This window comes from Diplotaxodon limnothrissa, linkage group LG6 (assembly GCF_057381915.1).
Source record: "Diplotaxodon limnothrissa isolate DT_005_m linkage group LG6, D_limnothrissa_male_GT1.1, whole genome shotgun sequence".
NCBI classification, from domain to species: domain Eukaryota; kingdom Metazoa; phylum Chordata; class Actinopteri; order Cichliformes; family Cichlidae; genus Diplotaxodon; species Diplotaxodon limnothrissa.
In genome coordinates this window covers 5,986,442-6,009,922 of record NC_140601.1, presented here as the reverse complement: position 1 = coordinate 6,009,922, position 23,481 = coordinate 5,986,442, and the positions used below count along the sequence as shown (strand labels likewise).

General features: G+C 37.4%; 2 protein-coding genes across 2 annotated transcripts; both read left to right on the top strand.

Moving 5' to 3' along the window:
* The first annotated feature begins 516 nt into the window (after positions 1-516).
* LOC146630008 (sialoadhesin-like) lies at positions 517-8,317 on the top strand. The gene is made up of 14 exons (XM_085355400.1): positions 517-606; positions 925-1,031; positions 1,389-1,455; positions 1,575-1,611; positions 3,508-3,843; positions 4,061-4,261; positions 4,367-4,699; positions 4,817-5,041; positions 5,860-6,114; positions 6,349-6,501; positions 6,716-6,800; positions 6,893-6,950; positions 7,820-8,079; positions 8,254-8,317. Exons 1-14 carry the CDS (start codon positions 517-519, stop codon positions 8,315-8,317), a joined length of 2,271 nt encoding a protein of 756 aa, XP_085211526.1.
* Positions 8,318-13,763: 5,446 nt separating this feature from the next.
* Positions 13,764-22,863, top strand: LOC146630007 (uncharacterized). Its single transcript, XM_085356738.1, has 12 exons — positions 13,764-13,872; positions 14,771-15,127; positions 15,220-15,444; positions 16,118-16,471; positions 17,925-18,134; positions 20,081-20,338; positions 20,947-21,207; positions 21,305-21,565; positions 21,701-21,782; positions 21,876-21,936; positions 22,492-22,715; positions 22,800-22,863. The coding sequence occupies exons 1-12, from the start codon at positions 13,764-13,766 to the stop codon at positions 22,861-22,863; spliced, it is 2,466 nt and encodes an 821-aa protein (XP_085212864.1).
* Positions 22,864-23,481: the final 618 nt, after the last annotated feature.

Genomic DNA, 23,481 nt, shown 5'->3' with positions numbered 1-23,481 from the left:
AACAGAAAAAATACTGGAGTGTCCAGGTAGTGCTCTAATTATAGCTCAGAAAATAATTTAGTTAAATGTGTGCCAATTCTTGATTGACCTGGTCACTCGAATCCCAAGTCATCAAAATATTAGAATATTTTCTTCCCCGCCATCCCTGATTTCCTTAAAAATATTATGTTTGTAATCTGTAATTTGGGACAGATGTATTAAAACACATCTGTGTATTGGCTAATTAAAAATATAACCAAAATTCAGGCAACCCTTTAAAGTCCTATATTTGAACAAATTAAAAAATCCCAGGACATTGTAAAAACAAAACTAGTGGCAATTTCTGAATAGATACATAGGTGTATTTCACAATAGTAAAGCACATAATATTTTTAACATTAGGAATTAGAAAAAAAACAACAACTGGAATGTCCAGATGACACTCAAATTATCACTAAGAAAATAAGTTTGTTAAATATGTAATTTGTGCATAACTTTTATTTATAAGACTTACACACCATTTTGAGATGGTGTTCCATGTACGCCCTGCCTACTAGCATCTTGCACCCTGCTGTTGGGTTGTCTCAGGGGGATCTTTTCACAACCTGCACCTGGGGTTCTTGCCTGGTGTGGTAGACCCCAGCCTCTATGGATCTTGTGTTTAGTGCCTCTGTGCTATCTTTTAGTCCGGCTTTGTAAAGCCATTGGCAGGATTTTCAATCTGCTGGGTGGTACGTGCTGTTCAGGGGCCTGTGCTTCTTTGATGGTTCATCTTCTTGCTCCTCTTCTTTCTCTGGTTTCTGCTGTCTCGGGTATTCACTAAGCATGTGATCAGCTGTTGCCATCTTCCTGATGCACTAAAGGATCTTTGTGTGTAGGTGTTGATTCCCTAGATCTTTTTCTTTTCATTCAACTGGCTCATTTTACTTGGTTTTCTCTCTGCAGGAATTTGGCAGTTGTGGCATTCCTATAGGCCTCTTCATGAGTCCCATTTGCCTGTGGGATTCCAAGATCTTTGCATCTATCTTCCATGTCAACAATGCTGCCTTCTGGTAGTACAATCTCCCCAGTTCTAACGACTTTCTCTACTTTTTTCCCATCCAACTACATTTATCCAGTCCAGATGTTGTTACACTAGATCCTAGCAGTGTGGATCGGTGAACTAATGTCTCTCCTGGCACACAGCTTGATACCATCCATGTTGAGGATATGACTAATGATTTCTTCAGCCAGTCTCATTGATGATTTGACTAAGGGTGTTCAGGCCTTTGTAGAAAGGGAGTGGGGACAGAGTATCTCCTTGGTAAATCCTGCATCCTTGACAGTGACTTGTTGGCCTCTAGTGTTGTTGGCCACATCCCTGTTGAATTCCTAATGAAGGCTCTCTGGTTGATCTTCTTCTGTTTCAGGCATTCCAGGATCCATCTGAATCCTGGAATCATCGTCTTTCTTGAAGTCGATCCAGGCGGTGCACAGGTTGGTCATTCTGGTTTTACAGTCTCAAGTGACTGCTCCGTCAACAAGGAGGTGTTTTGCCCCTCTGGTGTCTCTGCCTTTTTCCTTCTATGTGCCTGTTCATTTTCGCCCTATTACAGGACAGGAGCTTCCATGTTTTATTGAGGCAGATTATTGGTTAGTAGTTGGTCCTTTCTGGGGATCCTTGGGGATCAGGACTGTCCAGCTTTGGATTAGCCATTCTGGGTTCGTCTCATCCACTAGAAGCTGGTTAACTTTTGCTAATTAAGAGAGTTATTACTACATGGAAGAGGTCACACTCAAATTTGTATTTAATTACTTAGAATTACTATGCATTATTATGACCATGTGATTAAAATAAATGTAATGCATCCAAATTAAAAAATGGTTTTCCTCAGACTCTAGCGAAACAGAAACAGGGATGACCTGGTGGAAACAGCGAAGAATCCCAAAGTGCAAAATAAAGGGCAGATTTGCAGGGACTAATATTTAAGGTTCTTTTATCTGATAAAAGTGTGGTAATTGCTTGTGGTCCATAAACTTGTGATGATACATAATTACTTGGCTGCCAACTGAGAGTAGAAGAGCAAGTACAAGACCACTCTGCATTCTGGTATTGTGTGCATAGTGGTGGTTTTTGACTCTGTTTTAGAAAACTATCTTCAGTATCAGAAAGACTGTGGTGTGGTGTAATGTGTACTTAAATTTCACGTTTAGGGTTCAAATAGATCACTTCACTTGGAGAAAAAAAATCCTACAAATGTTGGACGTATCTGTATTCTAAATATTAGGTGGTGGCATGTCATCTTTGCCCTCTATGAAATCTACAGCTAATGGTTTCTTATTGTCTTAAAAAATAAATTCCCGAATCACATACAGCGGGGTTCTTAACAAGTATGTGAATCATTCACGCCCCACACAGGATATATTTATTTTGACATCCATGTTAAAATTTTAGTTACATTATAGATACTTATTTTAATGTAACACTGTGGAGATTAGTTTTGAGTTTTATAGATTTATAGAAAAATTGATCATGGTCTTGTGATCATATGATCTCATTAATAAACTGGACCAGAAACGTAAAATTAAAACGTGATTAAAATATGTTGTGTTTGTTTTTAAGAAGTTCATTCTGCGTGCTGCACTGTATAAAAACCATTTCTTCATTTCAGTGTGGGAGTCTGTTTATGCTTACTGAGCGTGTACAGCAGGAAGGAAGACAGTTTAATATGACTTTAATATTTTCCAACCACAGAAGACATCTCATCTCACCTCAGCGTCTCATGAAGACTAACTAGTGAACAGGATTTTTCATGTTGAAGTAATTTAAGGAATGAGAGGAGCAGCTATGAGTTTAAGTGCAGCAGCCAGTGGATTTGTTATCTTCCTTCTCTCTTTATCAGGTATTGGGAACCTCTATATTTGATTTATACCTACGGTTACACTGTCGACACCAGAGCTGTTTCTGGCTGTCACACATTCAGCAACTGCATTACTTTTATGAATTATAACTGTAAACAGAAGAGATTTATTTTTTTGCCTTCTTTTTTTTAGTAAAAAAATACAAATGTTGTGTAATGTGTTGTAAACACTACAGATATTATTTTTTTCCATAAATATACACTGTTAGAAAAAGGCCATTGTATTTGTATTTAACTTTCTAAAATGTTTATTTTGCTATAGTACTTATTTACACAATTTAGATTATTTCTAGTTTATTAAACATTGAATTTATGAGAGAAATCTTCTAAGGATTAATAAACATTCTCACATATACCTCATATGAATACATTTATATTATACCCTGTTATCAAGCACTATACCTGGTCTCAACCAATTAGGTGATTAGAAGAAAATGACTCTAAAACTATTTCATGATTGTTACGGTCAACAACAAAAGAATCAAAACTTCAGTTTTTCTATTGTGATGAAGAGTGCTTGGTCTAAATCCCATCAGAATTTCTCTCTGTATATAGTTTAACTACAAATAAGACTGTTTATGGTTGTTATCATTAATCTAACTGCATTCTGATGTGTTCTGTGTTACAGTGGTACAGAGTCAGAATGATTATGCAGTGACTTACACTTCTACTCAGATCTGTGCTGTAAAAGGATCAACAGTGGTCATAGGCTGCTCCTTCAAACACCCTTCAAGAGTAATTGTGTTAAAAAAAGTTTGGTTCACTAAAGGGAATAATTATAACCCGTATGATCTGAAAACAGACCCAGCATATGCAGGTCGACTTTCATACAGCTCTCATTGGAAGAGCTGCACTCTGACAATCAGAGACCTGAGAGAGAGCGACTCAGCTGTGTACAAGTTCAGGTTTGAAGCAAACCAGAAAAGTTTTACTGGTTTACCTGGAGTCACTCTGACTGTCACAGGTACTGATCTACACACACTGATAAATATTTCATCAACTTAATATGCATGTTCTACTGTGCTTCTAAACTTTTCAATAGTTTAATGTATAGACATTGAGAGAATTATTATTTTGTTACTACCGTAATTCATTTTATTACTTCTGTGAATTTTACTGATGTCTCCTTCAGTGTGAGAGTGACTGACATCTTATTTATTGTTTCTTGTCCACTGGTCAAGATGTTCAGGTCAGTGTGTCGACTGGACGACAGTTGGATTGTGTCACCAGGTGCAATCATTATGTTTCATCTTATGTCTGGTACAAAAATGAACAACAAGTGAATGGAGCCAGCTCTTCTTCTTATGAAGCTCAATATGACACTGAAAACAGCTACTCATGTGCTTTAAAAGGATTTGAGGATTTTCACTCTCCATTAGTTTGTGAGTTCACTTTGAGATTTTACCTGAATGAAAACTTTTAATATGGAGGCTTATTAATGGTGTGTTCTTTCTGTCAATAAGCATGTTTTTTTTTTTATCTCTTAGGTGCCAAAAAACAGTGGTGCAACAGAGTGAATTACAGTAACAGAAGAATCTGTGCATTCAAAGGCTCATCAGTGGACATTTCTTGTACTTACAACAATTTTGAACGTCAAATCCAATCAACATCCTGGTTCCATTCTGGTCGTGGATCTGAGGACCTCAGAAAAGACTCCCAGTATGCAGGTCGTGTTCAGGTAATTGAAAGAGAGAGAGGACGCTCCACTCTGAGAATCAGAGACCTGACAGAGAGTGATTCAGCCGAGTATCACTTCAAATTCAAAACACAAAGATTTGAATGGAAGAGTAGTTTACCTGGAACAACTCTGACTGTCACAGGTACTGATCAACACACACTGATGGATATTTAATCAGCTCAGTTGCTCTGTTGTGTTAATGGGTGTATTTATTGTTTTGAGTATTTAAGTCTGATGTCTGCTGTGTTGTCATATTCAGCTCTGCAGGTGAAGGTGAGCAGAATAATATCAGTCCATGAGTCTCAGACTGAGGCAGAGCTGAAGTGTGAAAGCAGCTGCAGTCCAGCTGGTCGTCTTTCTTTCATCTGGTTCAAAAACAAGCAGCTTATGGTTGAACGAAGTTCTTATCAAGATCTGTTCAATCCTGGAGACATCATCTCCTGTGCTTTCAAAGGACATGAAGATTATCCCTCAGATCCTGTGTGTAAGTTTACTTCACTCTGTTATTGATGATCATGATTTTCAGCTCCTCAGCTTTCTTTGTTCACCAAAATGTTGTTTAAGATATTAAGTAGAATTCACAATACTGTACATACAGTTTAAAGGTGAGTGGAGTCAGGTTCATGAATTAGAGGTAAGCACTCAGTTAAAGTCAGAAAAGAACAGTCATTGTGCTGAAGAGTGGTTTGATCCTGATCAGAGAACATCAAAGTTCTTTTCATTTTGGAAGGTACAAGCACATGTACATTTAATCGTGATTATTTACTTTAGAGGAACTAATTAGCAATGTAATAAGCAGGGATCTTCTGACTGTCTACAAAGGTCTGTCCATGGACTGTCATGTGTACATCCAATTTATGGAACAACTGACAAATCCAGCAAACATGGTCTGTTCATGCAAAGCATGAATCTGCTATATTGAAGATAACTAGGATCTCCATATTTTGATTTTCAAAAAAGAGGACACCTGGCCCAGTCATGAGGAACTTTAATAATACTGTTTGCTTAAAGAAAACATATTTAAACAATGCCTTCTCTGTGCGGTTAATGAATGGTAAAATTAAAAATGTCATATTGGCTTTTACAAGTCAACAAGTGCAAAAAAAGAGGACGGTTGGTCACCCTAAAGATAACAGATGTGACCAATAATTACAGGCTTGTGTTTCCCCATACTGGATGTGACAGACTGAAATGAAAGTGAGGGAAATTTCTTGACCACCACTTTAGATAATAGAGATAATTTGCACACACAATTATAACATAACAATAACGATAAAAGTAAATGTATTTTTTCTGTTCTAGACATTCCAGAGGTTCCCACTGTGTCAGTGAGTCCCTCTGGTGAGATAGTGGAGGGAAGTTCAGTGACTCTGACCTGTAGCAGTGATGCTAACCCAGCAGCTAATTACACCTGGTACAAGGAACAACAACCAATCAGCCAAGAAAAGCAAATCACCTTCAGGTCCACCCGGTCTTCTGACTCTGGAGAGTATTACTGTACTGCTGAGAATGAGGTGGGGCGAAGGTCATCTGAAGTGATCTCTATCAAAGTGAAATGTGAGTCAAGACAGTTTTCTTATAATGCCACACAGAAACAGGGGTTTAAACTCTGAAATCGTCACAGGTGGAGAAAACTGTCAATCAACTGTACAATCTGCGATGTCGGGAATAGATATTTAAACTTAAAGAATAGGATGGTGTACAATTTCTTCACAATTATTATGTTGAACACTAAATTCAAATGTAAATTTGCTGCAATTTTTGTCATAATTATTTCCACATCCCTTCCAGATGCTCCAAAGCTTCCCTCTGTGTCAGTGAGTCCCTCTGCTGAGATAATGGAGGGTAATTCAGTCACTCCGTCTGGTGAGATTGGTGACGACAGTCCAGTGACTCTGACCTGTAGCACAGTCAGTTTTTCTCCTGACATTAGGAACAATCAAGGTAGTGACACAACTGAGTTGTTAAAAAATGCCCTGATTGTAGTTTTAGTATTTTTAGTTTTCAACTGTTGTATGCCGTTAGGCAAGAACTATACTCAAAATGAGTCATTAATTAAGACTTTGGTCTGATATGTTTTATCTTCTATGTCCATTCTTATGGGACCATTAATCTTGTAATCCAGTAACAAGTTTTCAGTTTGGTCACTGTTTCCTAGACTCATGGAAAAAAACAGCTGCAGTTGTATCAATCACTGTTCTATTTCTGGCTGTTATAATCATCTGCGGAATCATATTCATTAGGTGAGCAGTTCAGTTTTATTGTTGTTATTAAAAATTTATTTAGTAATTTCATGTTATGATTAATTAACATGTTCATTTGTTCTTCTGTACAGAAGAAAAGGGTGCTTCAAAACAAATTCATCCAGACAGAGGCCAGACAACAAACCAGAGGTAAGGAAGAAGAGGTCAGGTATCAGGTATACATATATGAACCTGAAAAAGACCATGTTAATGTAAATGAATCTCTTTGTATATGTCGCATACTGCTGTCATACACCGCACAGTGGGAAGTTTAAATTTGGCTGCTATAGTACAGACGTTTGATGACTTTGTATAGTTTACATGCTTCAAACTTCATGTCCCACCCAGGTTTATGAGATCCACACTGCACAGTGTGGATCTAATGATTGATTTCTAATACTGCACAGTGTGTGGGTATCTTAAGTTCTCTCATATATGAAAATGTACATGAACAGTTCATAAAATGTAAAGTCTACTGTTTTTCTTGAGAGTGTGATTAATTGTAATTAACTTTCATGTGTTGAGAAAATGACATCTTTCTGTTTAATAGTGTTGTTGGTGGCATTGCTCTTCCTTTGCTGCATATAGGGCTGTAGTGGGGTGGGGTGGCTGTAGCTCAGGTGGCAGAGCAGGTCAGCCACTAATCAGAAGGTCGGTGGTTCGATCCCAGGCTGCACCCTGGCTGCATGCCAAATATCCTTGGGCAAGATACTAACCCCGTGTTTGCCTACTGGTGGTGGTCAGAGGGCCCGGTGGCGCCTGTGTCCGGCAGCCTCGCCTCTGTCAGTGTGCCCCAGGGCAGCTGTGGCTACAATGTAGCAATGGGTGAATGACTGAATGTAGTGTAAAGCGCTTTGGGGTCCTATGGACTAGAAAAGTGCTATACAAATGCAGGCCATTTACCATATAAACCTCTCCAGGAATAAATAGAAATACAAGGTTTGGGAGGCTGTGGCTCAGGAGGAAAGGGGGATGTCCAACCATAACCTTTCACCTTTTATGGTTATTTTTAATTACAGGAAAATGCATATTGTTATTACACACTTAACGCTCCGCAAAGTGGGTGTCCAAAGCGTGACGGCCCTTCAGCTCCAGCACAGAGTAGAGCAGCAGAGGAGCACCAGGATGATCTTTGCTATTCCAGTGTAACTTTCATAAAGAAGCCAGAAGAGCACGACTACTACAACATTCTCCCCATTAAGACCAAAAGAAGAAAAAAACAGGATGAAGAAGTAACAGATGTGGACTACACTGTGGTCAGATTAAACAGCACCCAAAGGTGAGGACACTTAGTTTGTGAAACGCTGGGAAAATATTTCCAGGCTGTTATATTTGTTCATTTTTGGCACTACACAAAGTTTTTTCTTTTCTTAATTAATGTTACTGATATTGTGAGCTTTTAAAAAAATCATATTATCTTTATATTTCTGAGAGTGTGTTTTTACCTTTACAGGTTAAGAGATCAACAGGCTGCAGAGCATTCATCAGCACTGTACAGCACAGTCAGGAAAAAGTAGAGTATGAACATGAATGTGTGTCCTCAGTGTACATATTTAATGCTTTTAGGAAGATACTGCTGTGTATGGCTGTGTTTGCATTTTGATAAAGAATGATGCAACAGATGAATCAAAATGTGTCCTTGGACAGTGGACTTCCTGTCCCTGTCTACACGTGTATCTAGTTTCTTGAAGACCTGAACAAGAGGAACATTACAGAATTTATTTTTGGCGATCTTGGAAAAGCAAAATGTGTTGCACCACAAATGCACTCTGATCAGAGTTCTGATGGCAACAGCTGCCAGACAGGATTAAATTTTAAAAAAAAAATGAGTCTACCTTTACTGAAATAAAATCTTACTACAGCTAACAAGAAGCCCAAGACCTCTCTAGGCAGTAGGCACTATTGGGGGAATTGTATTGTACTTTGTTTATGTTAATTTTGTTTTCTTTGTTCTTTTTAAGGGTACTTTAAGTTTGTAGTACACTCAAACAAGTGTAAAGGCTTTTATTTGTCCTGCTGAAACCCATTTTAATGTACTTAACATAATTGTGAGTAGAATTATTTTTTATTTGTGTGGATATGGGATATAGGAGTCTTTGCAGAACAGCAGGAGGTAGGTCTGATTAATCTTAAAGTCCTGGTGCTTTGACCGTTTGCTGTTATTTTCAGTGCCCTGCTGAACTGCGCTCATGTGTTTTGTGATTACAGCTGTGTTTAGCAGTTTCTTGTTATCTTTAAACTTATTTCCTTTATAGTGAATCAGAGGGAGCATGATTTTGTCCATCATTCAAGTCGTTCTTGTAATTTGAGTAAAATTAGAAATGTTTCACTGAGATTAAATAAAATAAAACAAAATAATAAAAAAACATTGTTTCTACAAATTCTGGTGTCTTTCTCCACTTCATGTTGCTGCTTTTGAGCAAGCTAGTAACAGTGCTGAGCATTTACATATTTAAATAATTGCAGGTTGCTTTTGTCCCAAACATCTTAAATAGAGGGTTTGAGCTGAGCTGCTTTCTGCTAGCAGAACGGCTAAATTCAGCTGCACTTCACCAACTTCCTGTTATCTACTTCAAGTTGGGTGATATGAGACATTGAGTTTCCCTTTTACTGCAAGTTCACACAATAAACTTAATTTAAAGCTGAAGGTAACCCATATGGAAAAGATATATATAAATCTTATAAAGTTTGTATCTGTCTTGTGTGAAACTTGTATGAAAAGCATATAAGAGTGAAAACAGATATAAGATCCCTTGAAAAATTATATAATGAAACTTGTATGTTTTGGATACTTACTAAAACAATGTATGAAAGTAATGCGAAAGTGGCCACTTTCATGAGTAAATCATGTAAGCCTTATATGATTTACACATGAAAGTGGCCACTTTCATGAGTAATCACATATAAGTTTTTACTATTTCTTTTCCGTATGGGAAAGAAAATAGCTCAGCTATCACAAGGAATGATCTCATTAATAAATTGTTGTGTGTTTTAAAACAACCATTTTAAATGTGTTTTCTTAAAGCTGTCGTCAGTGATCGCACCAGAGGAGATTTAATCTGTTCATGCACATTAGGCGTGTGCGGAGGAAGGAAGACAGCCGGATATCGATCTCGCTTTAATTTTCCAACCACAGAAGAAACCATCTTCAAACATCTTTGATGAAATACACAATTTTTCATATGTGATCGACCTGATGCAGTTTAAGCAAGAAGTGTTTAAAGAAATGAGAGGAGCAGCTATAAATGCAACTGCAGTAACGAGTGAAGTCTTCCTTCTCTCTGTGCTGATATGGTACAAAATATAAATCTCCATTTATGTTTTGTTTTTATACACAAACCACTCACGTGTGGTTTCACCTCAAGCATCTGAAGCGCTGCACATCATATGATACTGTAAAGCTGTGTTTGTGTAATGAGCGGGATGAAGAAACGGCTGTTTTGGACTGAAACCAAATTTTAGAAAATATACTTATACTATGTTACTTTAGCGTCCACCACTACAAGCATTTTATCTGACAGCTTTGATCAAGGATTCTTGCATGTACATGTGAGGTCACATACAGTGCACTGAAAAAGTATTTACCCCTTCCTGATGTCTTTGCATATGCTTTCTTTCTTTTTGTATATTTGCTACAATATGACAGATATTTTTTATATTATGAGAAATATTACCCCGTTAAATTTTGAAATAACTGGCTTTTTTCTATTTATTGGAAAGCTAGTTAAATTTAGTTTGCTACACGTAGGCCTGATTGCTGCAGGACCCACTGAATGAAGAAATCACTTAAACAGAACTTATCTGATTAAGTGAAGAGCACAAAATGCAACACATCATGCCACAATAAAGACAGAGCTAAAGAAACAAAGTTGTCTATCAGAGTGGAAAGGGTTAAGAGTTATGTGGGAGGCTGTGAATTTAGAAAATTTTAATGAACAGTAAAAGAGGAATAATAAATAATGATTGATTAATCAATAAATAATTCAAATGGTGAAGGGATTAACAAAAATAAAAGGCAAAAAAAAATTCTTACTTAAAAAAATTATATGAGAATTTTTTTCTAAAAATGCAATTTAAAAAAGAGAAATGAGTAAGGGTAACTAGAAGTAAGTAAGGGTATATAGAGTGTTTGAGGAGACGGGGAAATGTCAGTAAGTGTAGAGTAACTGTGACGGGTGGATGTCTCAGAGCTGAGAGTTCACGGCTGAAACGTGGCTTTCTCTGTTCGCTCAGTCCTCACGCAGAGCTGAGCGCTTTCTGCTCCTCAGTAATAACACAGAGATTTTTATTGAGCAGAACTGAAGCGTGTTTCAGGTTTTTAGTTGCATTTGTGCACGGAGATCGGCACAAACCTCAAGTGTCTCACCAGTGAGCACGCAGAGCGATTTTCATGTCATTTCCTTTTCTTCTTCTTAATTTTTTTTAATAAAACTGTTTTGCTTCATGCCACAGCCTTCAGATATATAATAACGACTCTAATCCGTTCATGCAGCTTCAGTTTCACACAGCCTGCAGCGATATTTACGAACACGGCTCAGTAACGGTCATGTCTGGACTGCGATTTAAAAAACGGCCCGCCGTGATCAGTCCATTTTAATAAATAAACAAAAATTAATAATAAAAATAAAATAAATATAATTCTATACATAGATTTAATTACTGATATTGAGACAGTTTTTTTAAACGAGGTTAATCAAGTTTACTTGATTTTCCTCCTCTATTCTTTCTTTATGTGCCTCCATCGATTTTTGTTATTCGCACGTAAAGTACACTTTTCTCCGTCTCTTGCTCACTCGGTTGGTGGGACTGCTGTTCTTCCTCCAGTGTTTCTCCCTGGTTAGTGTTCACAGCAGTCACCACCCGTGAATCCGAGGCCTTTATATTATTTATTTCTCCTACATTGGGTAGTCTGACACATTTTGTTGCATTTATTTTTTAGTTTATTTTACCTCTTTCAGCTTTCCTTTTTTATTTATCCATCTTTATCAAACACTTCTTCCACACTAAACTGATCTAGACGGCACGTGAGCATACAGAGACTTCAACTTCATCCAGGAGAAATCGGCTCAGTGGTGTTTGACTCTGTTGTACAAATAAGCACATAATAGCTTATATAATATGAAGAGGATTGCAGGTTATTGAGGATAGACGTCAAATCACTAAAGACATACTGAATTTGAATATCTGTCATTTGCTTTGTTACACATTAAGCAGACACCAAAGGGACACTGGTACGGGCATTTCTTTTCACCATCTGCATTTGAATTTAAGTGCATTAGCAAAACTGTCAGTTTCGACCAAAACTGTTTTGGTTGAAACTCCCAAAGATAACCGGGTGATTAACTCTTGTCTGTTTTATTTAGCAGATCACAGCAGTAGGTTTTTATTCAGTTCATTAGTTTCACGCGTAGAGTACCTTTGTCATGCACTGATGAGTGTGATTGACAGGCCAGTACAGTCAATGAGAAAAAAAACAGCGAAACATAGTATGACCAAGTTAAAAAAAAAAGACTCCAATTTTTTATTTAATGGATTCAAAATGAGTGACTGAGAACATAAACTCTGCAGGGAAGTGTTTACACGTCTAGAAACAGAGCTGCTTTCTCATGTTCTCCAAAAGACTTTCAGGGTTGTTGTTTTTTCATTTTTACGAGCACAGCTATCACCATCTGTTGGCCTTCAGCTAGAATGCACTTTTAAGGCATTTCCACACTGACTTCATTTTTAACTACCTGTCTGTAGTTATAGCCAATCTGCCTCTGAATCAGGAGAAGTCTATAAATTGTAGGTACAATAATAAACTAGGCCAGCCTCTCCACAAACAGTCTCTGCAAGAAACTGAGTAAATCAAGTTCTCAGTCAGTGTCCTGGATCCATATTAAAAAACTGTTACTTGTTTTAGATTTTATTGTCTCTCTTTGCTATGTTGTCTTGATCCATTAAAAATGACACTTCACTGGACGTTGGTCAGAATTCACTGCTGCACTCTGCGTGCACCGTGGGTGGTTTCTGAATATGCTGAACAGGAGTAGAAACCGGATAAATTTGGAGTTAAATGTAAGAGGACAGCTGATGTTGTGATACACAGCTCTATGCATGTTGAATATTTTTGAAACAGTTGTTTTGAACACTGTTAGAGCTTTTGTTTGGTTTTTGTTTGTTCACATTCAAATGGTCAACAATCAGTTAATGCTAGTAGAAGCAACAATTGTTTTTTATTTTTTCTCAATCTACATTTGGACGTGGACAGCACAGCGTCTGCCACGAGGGGGTGCAGTTTAGTAAGTTTGTAAAAAAGTAGTAGAAGAAAGAAACTCTTGTTCTGTTTTTAGTGCCACCTACACAGGATTACAGTGTCTGTCTGCTCTCTGGTTGCAGCATATAATAAGTGAAACCTGAAGTCAGTACTTGGAATCCATTGCAGTAGTAAAATGCGTAGAGACGGAGCATTTATTAATTAGAAATAATAATAATTGTATGTGCTAATGCATTTATGCAGCAGTGCTGACAGTGCATTGTCACTGTCTGGGACAAATAATTCACATTGTATGACTTTAAAGAATTAATGAAATAACACAAACACATCACACCACTATAGATGTCTCATGTATTATGCACACCACATTAAATTCAAGTCAATGAAGAGTTACATGTCGCAGTATCTCTGAGTCCTGATCTGCTGATCAGGAAACAGAAGAAGCTGTCAAGTGGATAGTGCACTCTATTTTTTTAAAGTTTCATTACTGCAATGATCATCAGCCTCAAAGTTGAACTTTCTTTTTTGCTTATGAGAAGTTTTAATTTCATGTTGGGAATGTCCGGATATTCAAATATTACAGGCTGGTAAAGAGGAAGTAAGCTCGGACAGACTTTGACAGCTGTCTTATTAATGTGTTGAAACCACAACGGTCACATGTTTGCTGTCCTATGTCTTATTTTAGATCATTATGTGGATTATATCTCATGTGCAGCTCTGACCATGTGACATTTTCTAACAGTGAGACGAACAGAATGACTATGAGTGTAACAACAGCTGTGAGTGGGATTGTTCTCATCGTTCTGTCCATGTCAGGTACTGAACATCTTTTAAATACACTTCTTACGTCTTTAGTACAGTTATTATAGTTGTTGTAAGTATATTTACTTACTGGACATCATCCTGGAACACTGTATGCTTTAATGTAATTATTTCATTAAATAACCGGAACTTCCTGCAGAGATGGTTAAACTGCTTGCACGTAATAAGAATAGTGATGGTTTCAGGCTAAATATAAAGCAACAAGGAATTATTTCCAGTCTTACATAAACTGAACATGTTCTTTTTATAGAAACCTTTCAATTAAGAAAATGAAATATTTAATGTAAAATGTGGTGAACAGTTTTTACCTGTTCACCACAAACACAAAGTAAATTTGTAAATTTTCTTTAAAACTTTTTTCCATAGTTAAGATTTCCTTTTTGAATTGTGTATTTGTTGTTTCAGTTTGTGCAATGGTATTCTGACTACAATGTGCTATTTCTGGAACATTTAGCAAAATTCATATTATCAAGACATCACAGTCTGATGCTGAAGAGTTTCACATTTCTTCAGCAGCTCCACGCTTCAACGAACATGGGAAACCAACCAAGCAAAGACACGACACGCCCTTCTAACTGTTAGCATTTAGGATTTTCCCATCCATATCACAGGTGGAAATTCTCCAGCAGCCAGGAATGCCCAAAACACAGAGTCAAGTTTCCCACATTTGTTTTCTCAGTCATTATTAATATATGGATGGATTACTGAGACATGTGCATTAGGAATATCCAGCTTATCTTTGAGAGACCAAACCGTATTGTCTCAGTTTGAAGTCTGCATTATGTATTCAAATATTTCTTGTGGAGAAAGTTTTGTGACTTCAGATGAAAACAAAATACAATTTTGACGTTTAAAATTATGCTAATCTTGACTGTGGTTTCTGATGTTTCAGTGGCGCACAGTTGGAGAGAATGGGAAGTGACTTTTACTACTACTGAGATCTGTGCCATTAAAGGATCGACGGTGGTAATGCACTGCACCTACACATACCCACCAAGAATAAACAGCATCAATACCACAGTTCAGAATATCTTCTGGTTCATTTATGTGCCCAATGTTGAACCTGTGGATCTTAGAATAGATTCAAAGTATGCAGGTCGTGTTTGGTATCACTGTGGTACGAACGACTGCACTCTGAGAATCACAGACCTGAGAGAGAGCGACTCAGCTGTGTACAGATTAAAGCTCATAACAAACCAGCCAGGGGGGACCTATACTGGTTCACCTGGAGTCAGTTTATCTGTAACAGGTAAGACTGTTGTCTGTTGGATCAAATTCTTAACATTTATGAAACAGTGCAGCGAATTTCACTGTCTGTTATATTGCATTTTACTAATCCAGGTGTAAAAGTGCAGACGATTCACACATCTCAATGCCTTACTTATTGGTGCAACAAATTAGAGATGCAGTGTCACAGCAGTTGCCTTCCTCATCATTCTTCATACATCTGGTACAAGAATGGACACATGACTTCAACAGAATCACTTTATTCAGGCTACCTTTATTCTGGAGACAGCATTTCTTGTGCTATCAAGCCACATGAGACCTTTCCTTCTCCTTCTGTGTGTGAGTATACGCCACAGTCTTCCACTCATACTCTCCTGAGAACCCAAGCTCTTGTTTGGGATGTGTATTAAATGTTTCCTAGCTGTTTGTGATTAGTTGGATCTGAAAAGTATCAAAACTGAACATCATCTTTAAGCAGAACGTAATAAAAAAAATATGTAAGGGCAGTACAGCATTAATAAAATATTATCTTAACAGAATATAAGAGAAAATGCATTTTCCCCATATTAGTACAAAGCGTCTCAGCAGGATATGATGCTGTTTCACGGCCAGATTTCCTAAATGAGCCAAATGGGAATTGTGAGCAGACAAAAATTAAGCCATGCTTTTATTCTGTGTGTCAGCAGTAAATTGTGTGTAACAAACATTAGTAAATAAGTTTGTGTACCTGATTTGAATATTCTCCCTGTATTTTCCGCCTTGACAAAGACCCTCGTAGAAATGTGTTCCCACCTCATGAATGCTGTCTTTTCTCTGTGCTGTCTTTTTAAATACAGACAGTATTTTTCAAATGCCAGAACCCAGATTGCGCTGATGCAATATTTATTATGTGCATCTGTTCCTTAATGTACTGTAGTAAGATATCTTTAACATGGAGAAGACTGTTCAAAGACAGTAAATGTATGCAAAACTGTGTTTTCATGGCGATCGTAAAAATAATTCTGTTTTTCAGGTGGCTATTATCAGTACTGCAACAGAGTGAATTACACTGAAAGAAGAATCTGTGCCTTCAAAGGCTCATCAGTGAACATTTCTTGCACATACTATCACACAGATCCTGTTGTGTCAAAATTCTGGTTCAGACCTGATCGTAGTTATTGGTTGGGAACTCACTTTCTGCTATGGGACCCTAGTAAAGACTCCCAGCATGCAGATCGTTTTCAGCTCCTTGAAAGAGAGAAAGGACGCTCCACTCTGAGAATCAGTGACTTGAGAAAGACTGACTCTGCAGAATACCGCTTCAAATTCACAACGCAATCGTTTCAATGGGGGAACATTTCACCTGGAACAACTCTGACTGTCACAGGTACTGACTGACTAATAAGTATTTATCTGTATTATAACCCTATACTATGTATAGTGCAGTGTTAATTTCAACATGTACATAGTCTATATTGTATGTGAATGACAACCATATATCCTCTTAGTAAACTTACAATCAGTGTTGGGGTCGTTATTACAAAAAAAAAAAAAAAAAAGCAATGTATTACACGTCACTCGTTACTTTTCTTAAAAGTAATGCAGTCCATTAATTTCACGTTACTCTGTAAAATGAACTAAAACACACTGCCACATTATTACCAGTCAACACTTTGAATCTTAGGCTACAGTTTCACATACCAACACAAATCTCTGTCCTTATGAGGACACACATACCGTTTTTTTTAGTGTTTACAAACACTAACCCAACAACAAAACAAAACAACATCAAAATACCCTCAAAACCAAAAAATACTTCAAAGCCATTGCCTCAGTTGTTCTACTGTAGAAACATATGCAAGCAGAAATGAAGGTTAGGCTACAGTGGTGCAAGCCTGACTGCCCATCAGTGCCTTTGTTTCTTGTTACAAGAACAGTTTCCTTCCTCATACTGCTCATAACCGTTACATGCTTACACTGATTTGTATTCTAATATCTTTAGGTAGATAGTGCATATTTCTGTTGTGTGCACTTATATTCATATTTATTATATTAATATTTTATATAGTCTGTATTCTATTTCTGTACCACTTTCTTTCGCATCATGACACCAAGACACATTCTTCATATGTGTAGAAACTTAATTCTGATGCTGATTTACAGGTTCTGGCTGCTGGGTTGAAGTTGTTTCTTTCCTGGAGCAGTTTTCAGTTTACCATTGCACTTTTCTAATATTGTGCATAAAAATAAAAGTAATGCCTATATCTCTGTTCCTGAAAAGTTGAAAAAGTTGAAAAGTTTCAGAACCCCTCTATCATCTTTTTCACTCTTGCTAGGTCTTTCAACGTTAACGCGGCATGATAACGATTAACACGAATAAAATTTTTAATATAATCAACCCATCTGGAGCACAGAATGGAGAAACTTTGAACAAACTGCTCGTAATGCAGTGACAGAGACATTTGAAGGATTTTGAGTCATTCTGCGCTCCAAATGGGTTGATTGAGTTAAAAATTTTAATCGTGTTAATCATGATGCGGCGTTAACGGGCGTTAATGCGGCGCTAACGCATCAAAGTGTCAACGTTGACAGCTCTAGTTCTAGTTCTAGCCCTAGTTCTTGCACATGAACGAAAATCAGCTGATTGTAGTGCAAGCAGAAAGAATACATGAATGTGTTACTGACAAATGTAATGTGATTACAGTAAAGTGTTACTTTGGAACACATTACACCCAACACTGCTTGTAATACTTATACAGAGCAATATTCTACTGCATACTTAAAAGCAACCTGTTAACGGTGGATCTAAGTCAGGTAAATTCTGACATTTTTCTTTGCAGATCCAGATATACAGGTACAGGTGGTTTGGTCCTCCACTGGCCCACAGCTGATCTGTCAGAGCAGCTGTTTTCCTTCTGGTCATTCATCCTTTGTCTGGTATAAGAATGAAGAGGAAATTCTTGGAGAATCTTCTTCCTTATACACAAAATATGCTGATGGTCCCGACAGCTACTCCTGTGCTTACGAGGGTCACCGCTCTAACCCAGTGTGTGAGTTTACTTCACAGTGCCACTTAACAAATGATCATCTTTGATCGTCAGTTGTTATATTACAGACAGAGTAAATTATGTGAATAAAGTACAAGTAGTAAATATGATAAGTATTGTATATGAAACATATTTAAAGAGAAACCAAGAAAAAAACGTCAAATGATTAAAGTGATCGTATCCACCCATCTTATCCAGTGATCTTTGACTAATCCTGAAAATTATCTTTGGCTGTTTGTAATCAAACAGTGAAACAACTTTGTCTTACTGCTCAACTGCTTCTTAGATTTAGTTCACAGATATCAATTACTGCTATTTTAATGTAGAATTTACGAGAATAATCCAAAATTCATTGGTCCACTGATGATGGAGAGTTCATTGGTCCACTGATGATGGAGAGTTCATTGGTCCACTGATGATGCAGAGTTATTGAGGCTGAGCAAAAAAAAGGCTCAGCCTATGTGACTATCAGACTGCTTCGCAGAGGACCAGTTTTTGTCCTTGTGCTTTCCTTTCTCCAAACACAGCACTCAGTTTCTATTTTGACGTGATCATTCCAGCAAAATTTGTTCATGCACTCTTGCTGCTCATATTTGTATCTTTAGTAAAGATAAGACTGGCAGCGACTCGACTGTGTTGTGTTTGTTGGTACACTTATGGCACTGGCTTCCTGTAGCAGGTTTATTTTGCCTCTAGGTATGTGTTCACTTTTGTTGAGATCAGAGATGGGCAGTAATCTGATTACATTTTTCAAGTAACGAGTAAAGTAAGGGATTACTATTGCAAAAACGGTAATTAGATTACCGTTACTTTCCCGTAGGAACGCTGCGTTACTGCGTTACTAAAACCGTGATTTTTTGCGAGAATGTCTCACGATAGTGACGTAAGCGAGTGCGCCGTTAGTGACAACAGCTGTGTGCAGATCAACAATGGATCACATATCAATTGTGGAAGAGAGTATGAGCGTGCAGTGTTTAAAGCGTGGAAGTACTGACCTTACTTTGAGTTTGATTCCATAAAAAGTGACAAAAACATTAGCGTCCATCGTGCGTGGGAAGAAAACTAAAACCCTAAACTTCCAAGCAAGCACCGAGTGCGCAATGACGTAATGGGAAACTCACAGAGAAACTCGCGGATTCTTCAACTGACCGCGGCACACCTGCACCAGGGTAACCCTCCGCCTACCGCAGTCCTGCTTTACAGGTGAAAATAGAGCAACAGGACCGCTGAGTCTTTGACTTTATTTATTTTCTGCTGTGTTTTACTTGAATCTATTTGAAAGAGTGAGTGTAAACACAAAAAATATTTTATTTTATGTGCTGGAATGTTTAGAAAATAGGTTTAAATGTTAAACTAATTTATTCAAGTCAGAGAATGTTGCATATAATTACATTTTTGCTTGATGCATCAAGTTAAAAGATTAAAACTGATAAAACAAGTTAAAAAAACAGACTTTTCCATTTGATTACATTTTGTATGATGGATTATGCAGAAAAAGTAGAATTGGGCTAAAAGATCTATCGCTTTATCACCTATTCAGGTTGTAAATCGTGTTTTTAAAAAGTAACTAAGTAATTAATTACTTTTGAAAATAAGTAATCTGTAAAGTAACGGGATTACTTTTTGGGGAAGTAATCAGTAATTAGTTACTGATTACTTTTTTCAAGTAACTTGACCAACACTGGTTGAGATTGTGTATTGCTGATGAGTTTATAGTATGAAGTTAGAAAATACTATGTTTCTTTCATTTTTATTTGTTGTTAACCAGGATGAGTGACAACGCCAAAATACTCTGTAGAAGAAATTATAGTATGCATCTTTTCACAGTTATTAAAAACAGGCACAAGCGACAGAATTTCCAGCAGCTGGTGCAGCTCAACCATCATCACTCTGGACAGTGACACACAGTTAAAGGCTAATAACACATTCATGTATGTTTTGTTGTCCAGATGCTCCAAAGGTTCCCTCAGTGATGAGGACGGCTCCTGGTGACATCATTAAGGGCAGTTTAATGTCTCTGACCTGCAGCAGTGAAGCTAACCCATTACCTAAGTATTCCTGGTACAGGAAGGCTCAAATACTGGTCAGTAAAGAAAAACAGCTGTTCTTCCAGTCCATCCAACCCTCTGATTCTGGAGAATATTACTGTACAGCTGAAAATGTGCTGGGAAGGAGGATATCTGAATTTATCTTCATTAATGTAAAATGTGAGTAAAGAATTATTTATGTAAATGCAAAATAAAAAGAAGTCCATATGATGCCCACCTTCTTCATACTTGTCATTATTAACATTGAGTTTCAAGTTTTTTTTGTCATATGAAGGTGGCACATTGCACATTATAATCAGCAAAATAGCAGATAAAGTAATTAAGGCAAAAATAAAAGAAAATGCATATAAATAAAGAAAAAATATAAAAATATAACAACAGCAGAATAAATAAATAGAAATTACTTAAACTACTGTAAAAATACTTTGAGCAGTTCAGTAGCCTGATGGCTTGTGGTTAGAAACTGTCCCTGAATCTGCTGATGTGGGTGTGGATGCTCCTGTACCTCCTGGCAGGAGCATGAACAGTGTGTGGCTGGGATCAGAGTCGACCTGGAGGGCCTTCCTGTCTGTAGAGGTCCTGGATGGCTGGTAGTTCAGTCCTGGTCATGCATTAGGACACACTGAGCAGTAACAGCTCGTGAAGAAGCAGTTAAAAAATAATACAATTTACAATTTTATTTGAATGTTTCAAAGGGGTTTATCACAATACCTTGCCCCACGTCCTGCAACACACAATCTACCTAAAATTTGTGATCTATCTTGCAGATGGTCCAAATACGTCAGTTGTGTTAATGACACCTTCTGGTATGATAGTGGAGAGAGATTCAGTCAATCTGACTTGTAGCAGTGATGCTAACCCAGCAGCTAAACACACCTGGTACAAGGGGAACCAAACCCTGCTTGCAAGTCCAGTAAGCATCTATCATTTCACTGCCATCAGCTCAGAGGACAGCGGGAATTACTCATGCAAGTCTGAGAATCAGTATGGACAGATAACCTCAAATTCTCGATTCATAGATGTTAAGTGTAAGTAAAATTCGATTTTTCACTTCAAGTATCTATGTATCTCTCTCTCTCTCTCTCTCTCTCTCAAATATATATATATATATTTGTTCTTTCCCAGATGCTCCAAAGTTTCCCTCTGTGTCAGTGAGTCCCTCTGCTGAGATAGTGGAGGGCAGTTCAGTGACTCTGACCTGTAGCAGTGATGCTAACCCAGAAGCTAATTACACCTGGTACAAGGAAGGCGAAGACTCATCAAAAGCATTGGGACAGAACTTCACTATTACTGAATTTAGAACTGAACACAGTGGGAGTTATTACTGTAACGCCCAGAACTCAAGAGGACAACATAGGTCCACCTTACATCTGATTACTGTAGCAAGTGAGTTAGAGGTTTTTGAATGGTTTTAGTATGAGAATGGTCTCTATGCAGGTGAACACCTTTTAAGTGTGTAGTCATGTATAAGAATTTTCTGATGTTCCTGATTTGTTTCTATTATCCTTTATGACTTCTCAGGTACACGGAAAGCAGCAGTTACTGGTACAATCACTGCTGTTTTCCTTGCTATCACACTGGTCATGGTTTTCCTGTGCATTAGGTGAGCAGTTCTGTGATTCTTATGAATCAATTAGTCTGTCATCTCTTTGATACATAAATGTGCTGTTACATTGAATTCTTGTCTCCTATTTAGAAAATGTAAGTGGTTCACACAACAGAGTAAAGATGGAGAGAAACCTTCCAGTGAAGAACAGGTGAGAAAGTATTCCACTGTGAAAGAAAAACACTTTAAAAACACACCTTAAAATAAAGCTGTAACCTTGGAGTGACAGCTTTATCTTAAATAAAGCCAAGTTATTTTGGAGCATTGTAATCTCAGCACAATATGTTTTCCTGCATTTCTACATTCCCTGCTGATCAATATGAGCAACACATATTAGAATGCAGTGCAATGGGATTTCTAATTTGTTTTGCATTGTGGCAATAAATGGAACAGGCCGATGAGGTCAAATTGAATTGAATAATCAAAAAGAACTTAAGAATATTGGATTTCTTTTTTGAAAATACCACTAAACAGATCATCACTTAAATGTAGGTACTAATATTTTAAGTATCTAACCACTCTAATCCTCTAACATGTTAATTCTGACATAGTTTATCACATTGATTATTTTTAAAACCTTGTGTGGTCTAAATATATATTTTTTCAAAAAAGAAGTATTGACCATAATCAATTAAAAAAAACCCCAGAAAGTCTCGATACTTATTGAAGTATTTCTACAGTAAGTATCAAGTTCTGGTTTCATCAGGTGAACATGGATCCAGTGTACGACACCCCGTCAGCTGTAGCAGAAGGAGAACCATCAGGTCATCAGGATAACCTTCACTACAGCACCATCCACTTCTCTCAGAATCAGGGAGACGCTCTGTACTCCAACATCGGCCCAGGTCAGCTATACGGACACAAAGATGAAGAGGCCAGTGAAGCTGAATACACTGCTGTCAAATGTGACAATTCCAGTAGAGCCCAAGGGTGAGAAACAGTTTTCATTGCCGTACAATTAAAGGAAACATCTGATTAGAAACTGATCATGTAAATCCTTTTTTCCCTTCACAGAACAAGATGTCAAGGAAATGGGGACGATACATTTACACTGTACAGTACAGTCAAACGTTCATGAACAACGACTCTGTGGTTTACTCAAAGTGTCTTAAAAAACAAAACAAATAATGACTTCACAACATAACCACAGCCATTCAGGATTTGTACACAAACACATAATAATTACAAAATAAAATATTTTTCGTAACTGATGTAATTTAATTATTGTAATTTAATTAATTAAAGAAAATTCAATTTCCTTTTTAAAAATAAATATATCAGTACTTCCTAGAAGGTCCTTTGGCAGTAGTATTAATAGCTGTATCATTTAATCCTTTTAGGGCTCACCACAGAAGATCATCTACCTCCATCTCATCCTATCCCATGCGTTCCCTTCTGTCACACCAACCCTCTGAATATCTTCCGTCAGTAATCCATGAACCTCCTCTGAGGTCTTCCTCTTTACTCCTGCCGGGCAGCTTCATCTTATTCCTCTTCTGCACATGACTAAACCATCTCAACCTCTCTAACTTTTTCTTGTAACTGCTCAACCTGAGCTGTCCCTCTAATATACTCACTTCTAGAGATGTCCTTCTGCATTTCTCCCCCGTAACAGTATATCAACCCAACACCTTCTCGTCACCTCCTCTCCAATCACCAAACTCTACCCACTGGAGAAAATTCCCACCATTTCATC

Excerpts from the sequence above, each read along its gene's own strand:
- LOC146630007 (XM_085356738.1), top strand. The coding sequence starts at position 13,764 with ATGTGCAGCTCTGACCATGTGACATTTTCTAACAGTGAGACGAACAGA. Across the intron at positions 13,873-14,770 it reads CATCGTTCTGTCCATGTCAG|TGGCGCACAGTTGGAGAGAA; the intron begins GTACTGAACATC and ends CTGATGTTTCAG. Across the intron at positions 18,135-20,080 it reads TCACCGCTCTAACCCAGTGT|ATGCTCCAAAGGTTCCCTCA; the intron begins GTGAGTTTACTT and ends TTTGTTGTCCAG.
- LOC146630008 (XM_085355400.1), top strand. The coding sequence starts at position 517 with ATGTACGCCCTGCCTACTAGCATCTTGCACCCTGCTGTTGGGTTGTCT. Across the intron at positions 1,032-1,388 it reads GTCAACAATGCTGCCTTCTG|GCATTCCAGGATCCATCTGA; the intron begins GTAGTACAATCT and ends CTTCTGTTTCAG. Across the intron at positions 4,700-4,816 it reads AACAACTCTGACTGTCACAG|CTCTGCAGGTGAAGGTGAGC; the intron begins GTACTGATCAAC and ends TGTCATATTCAG.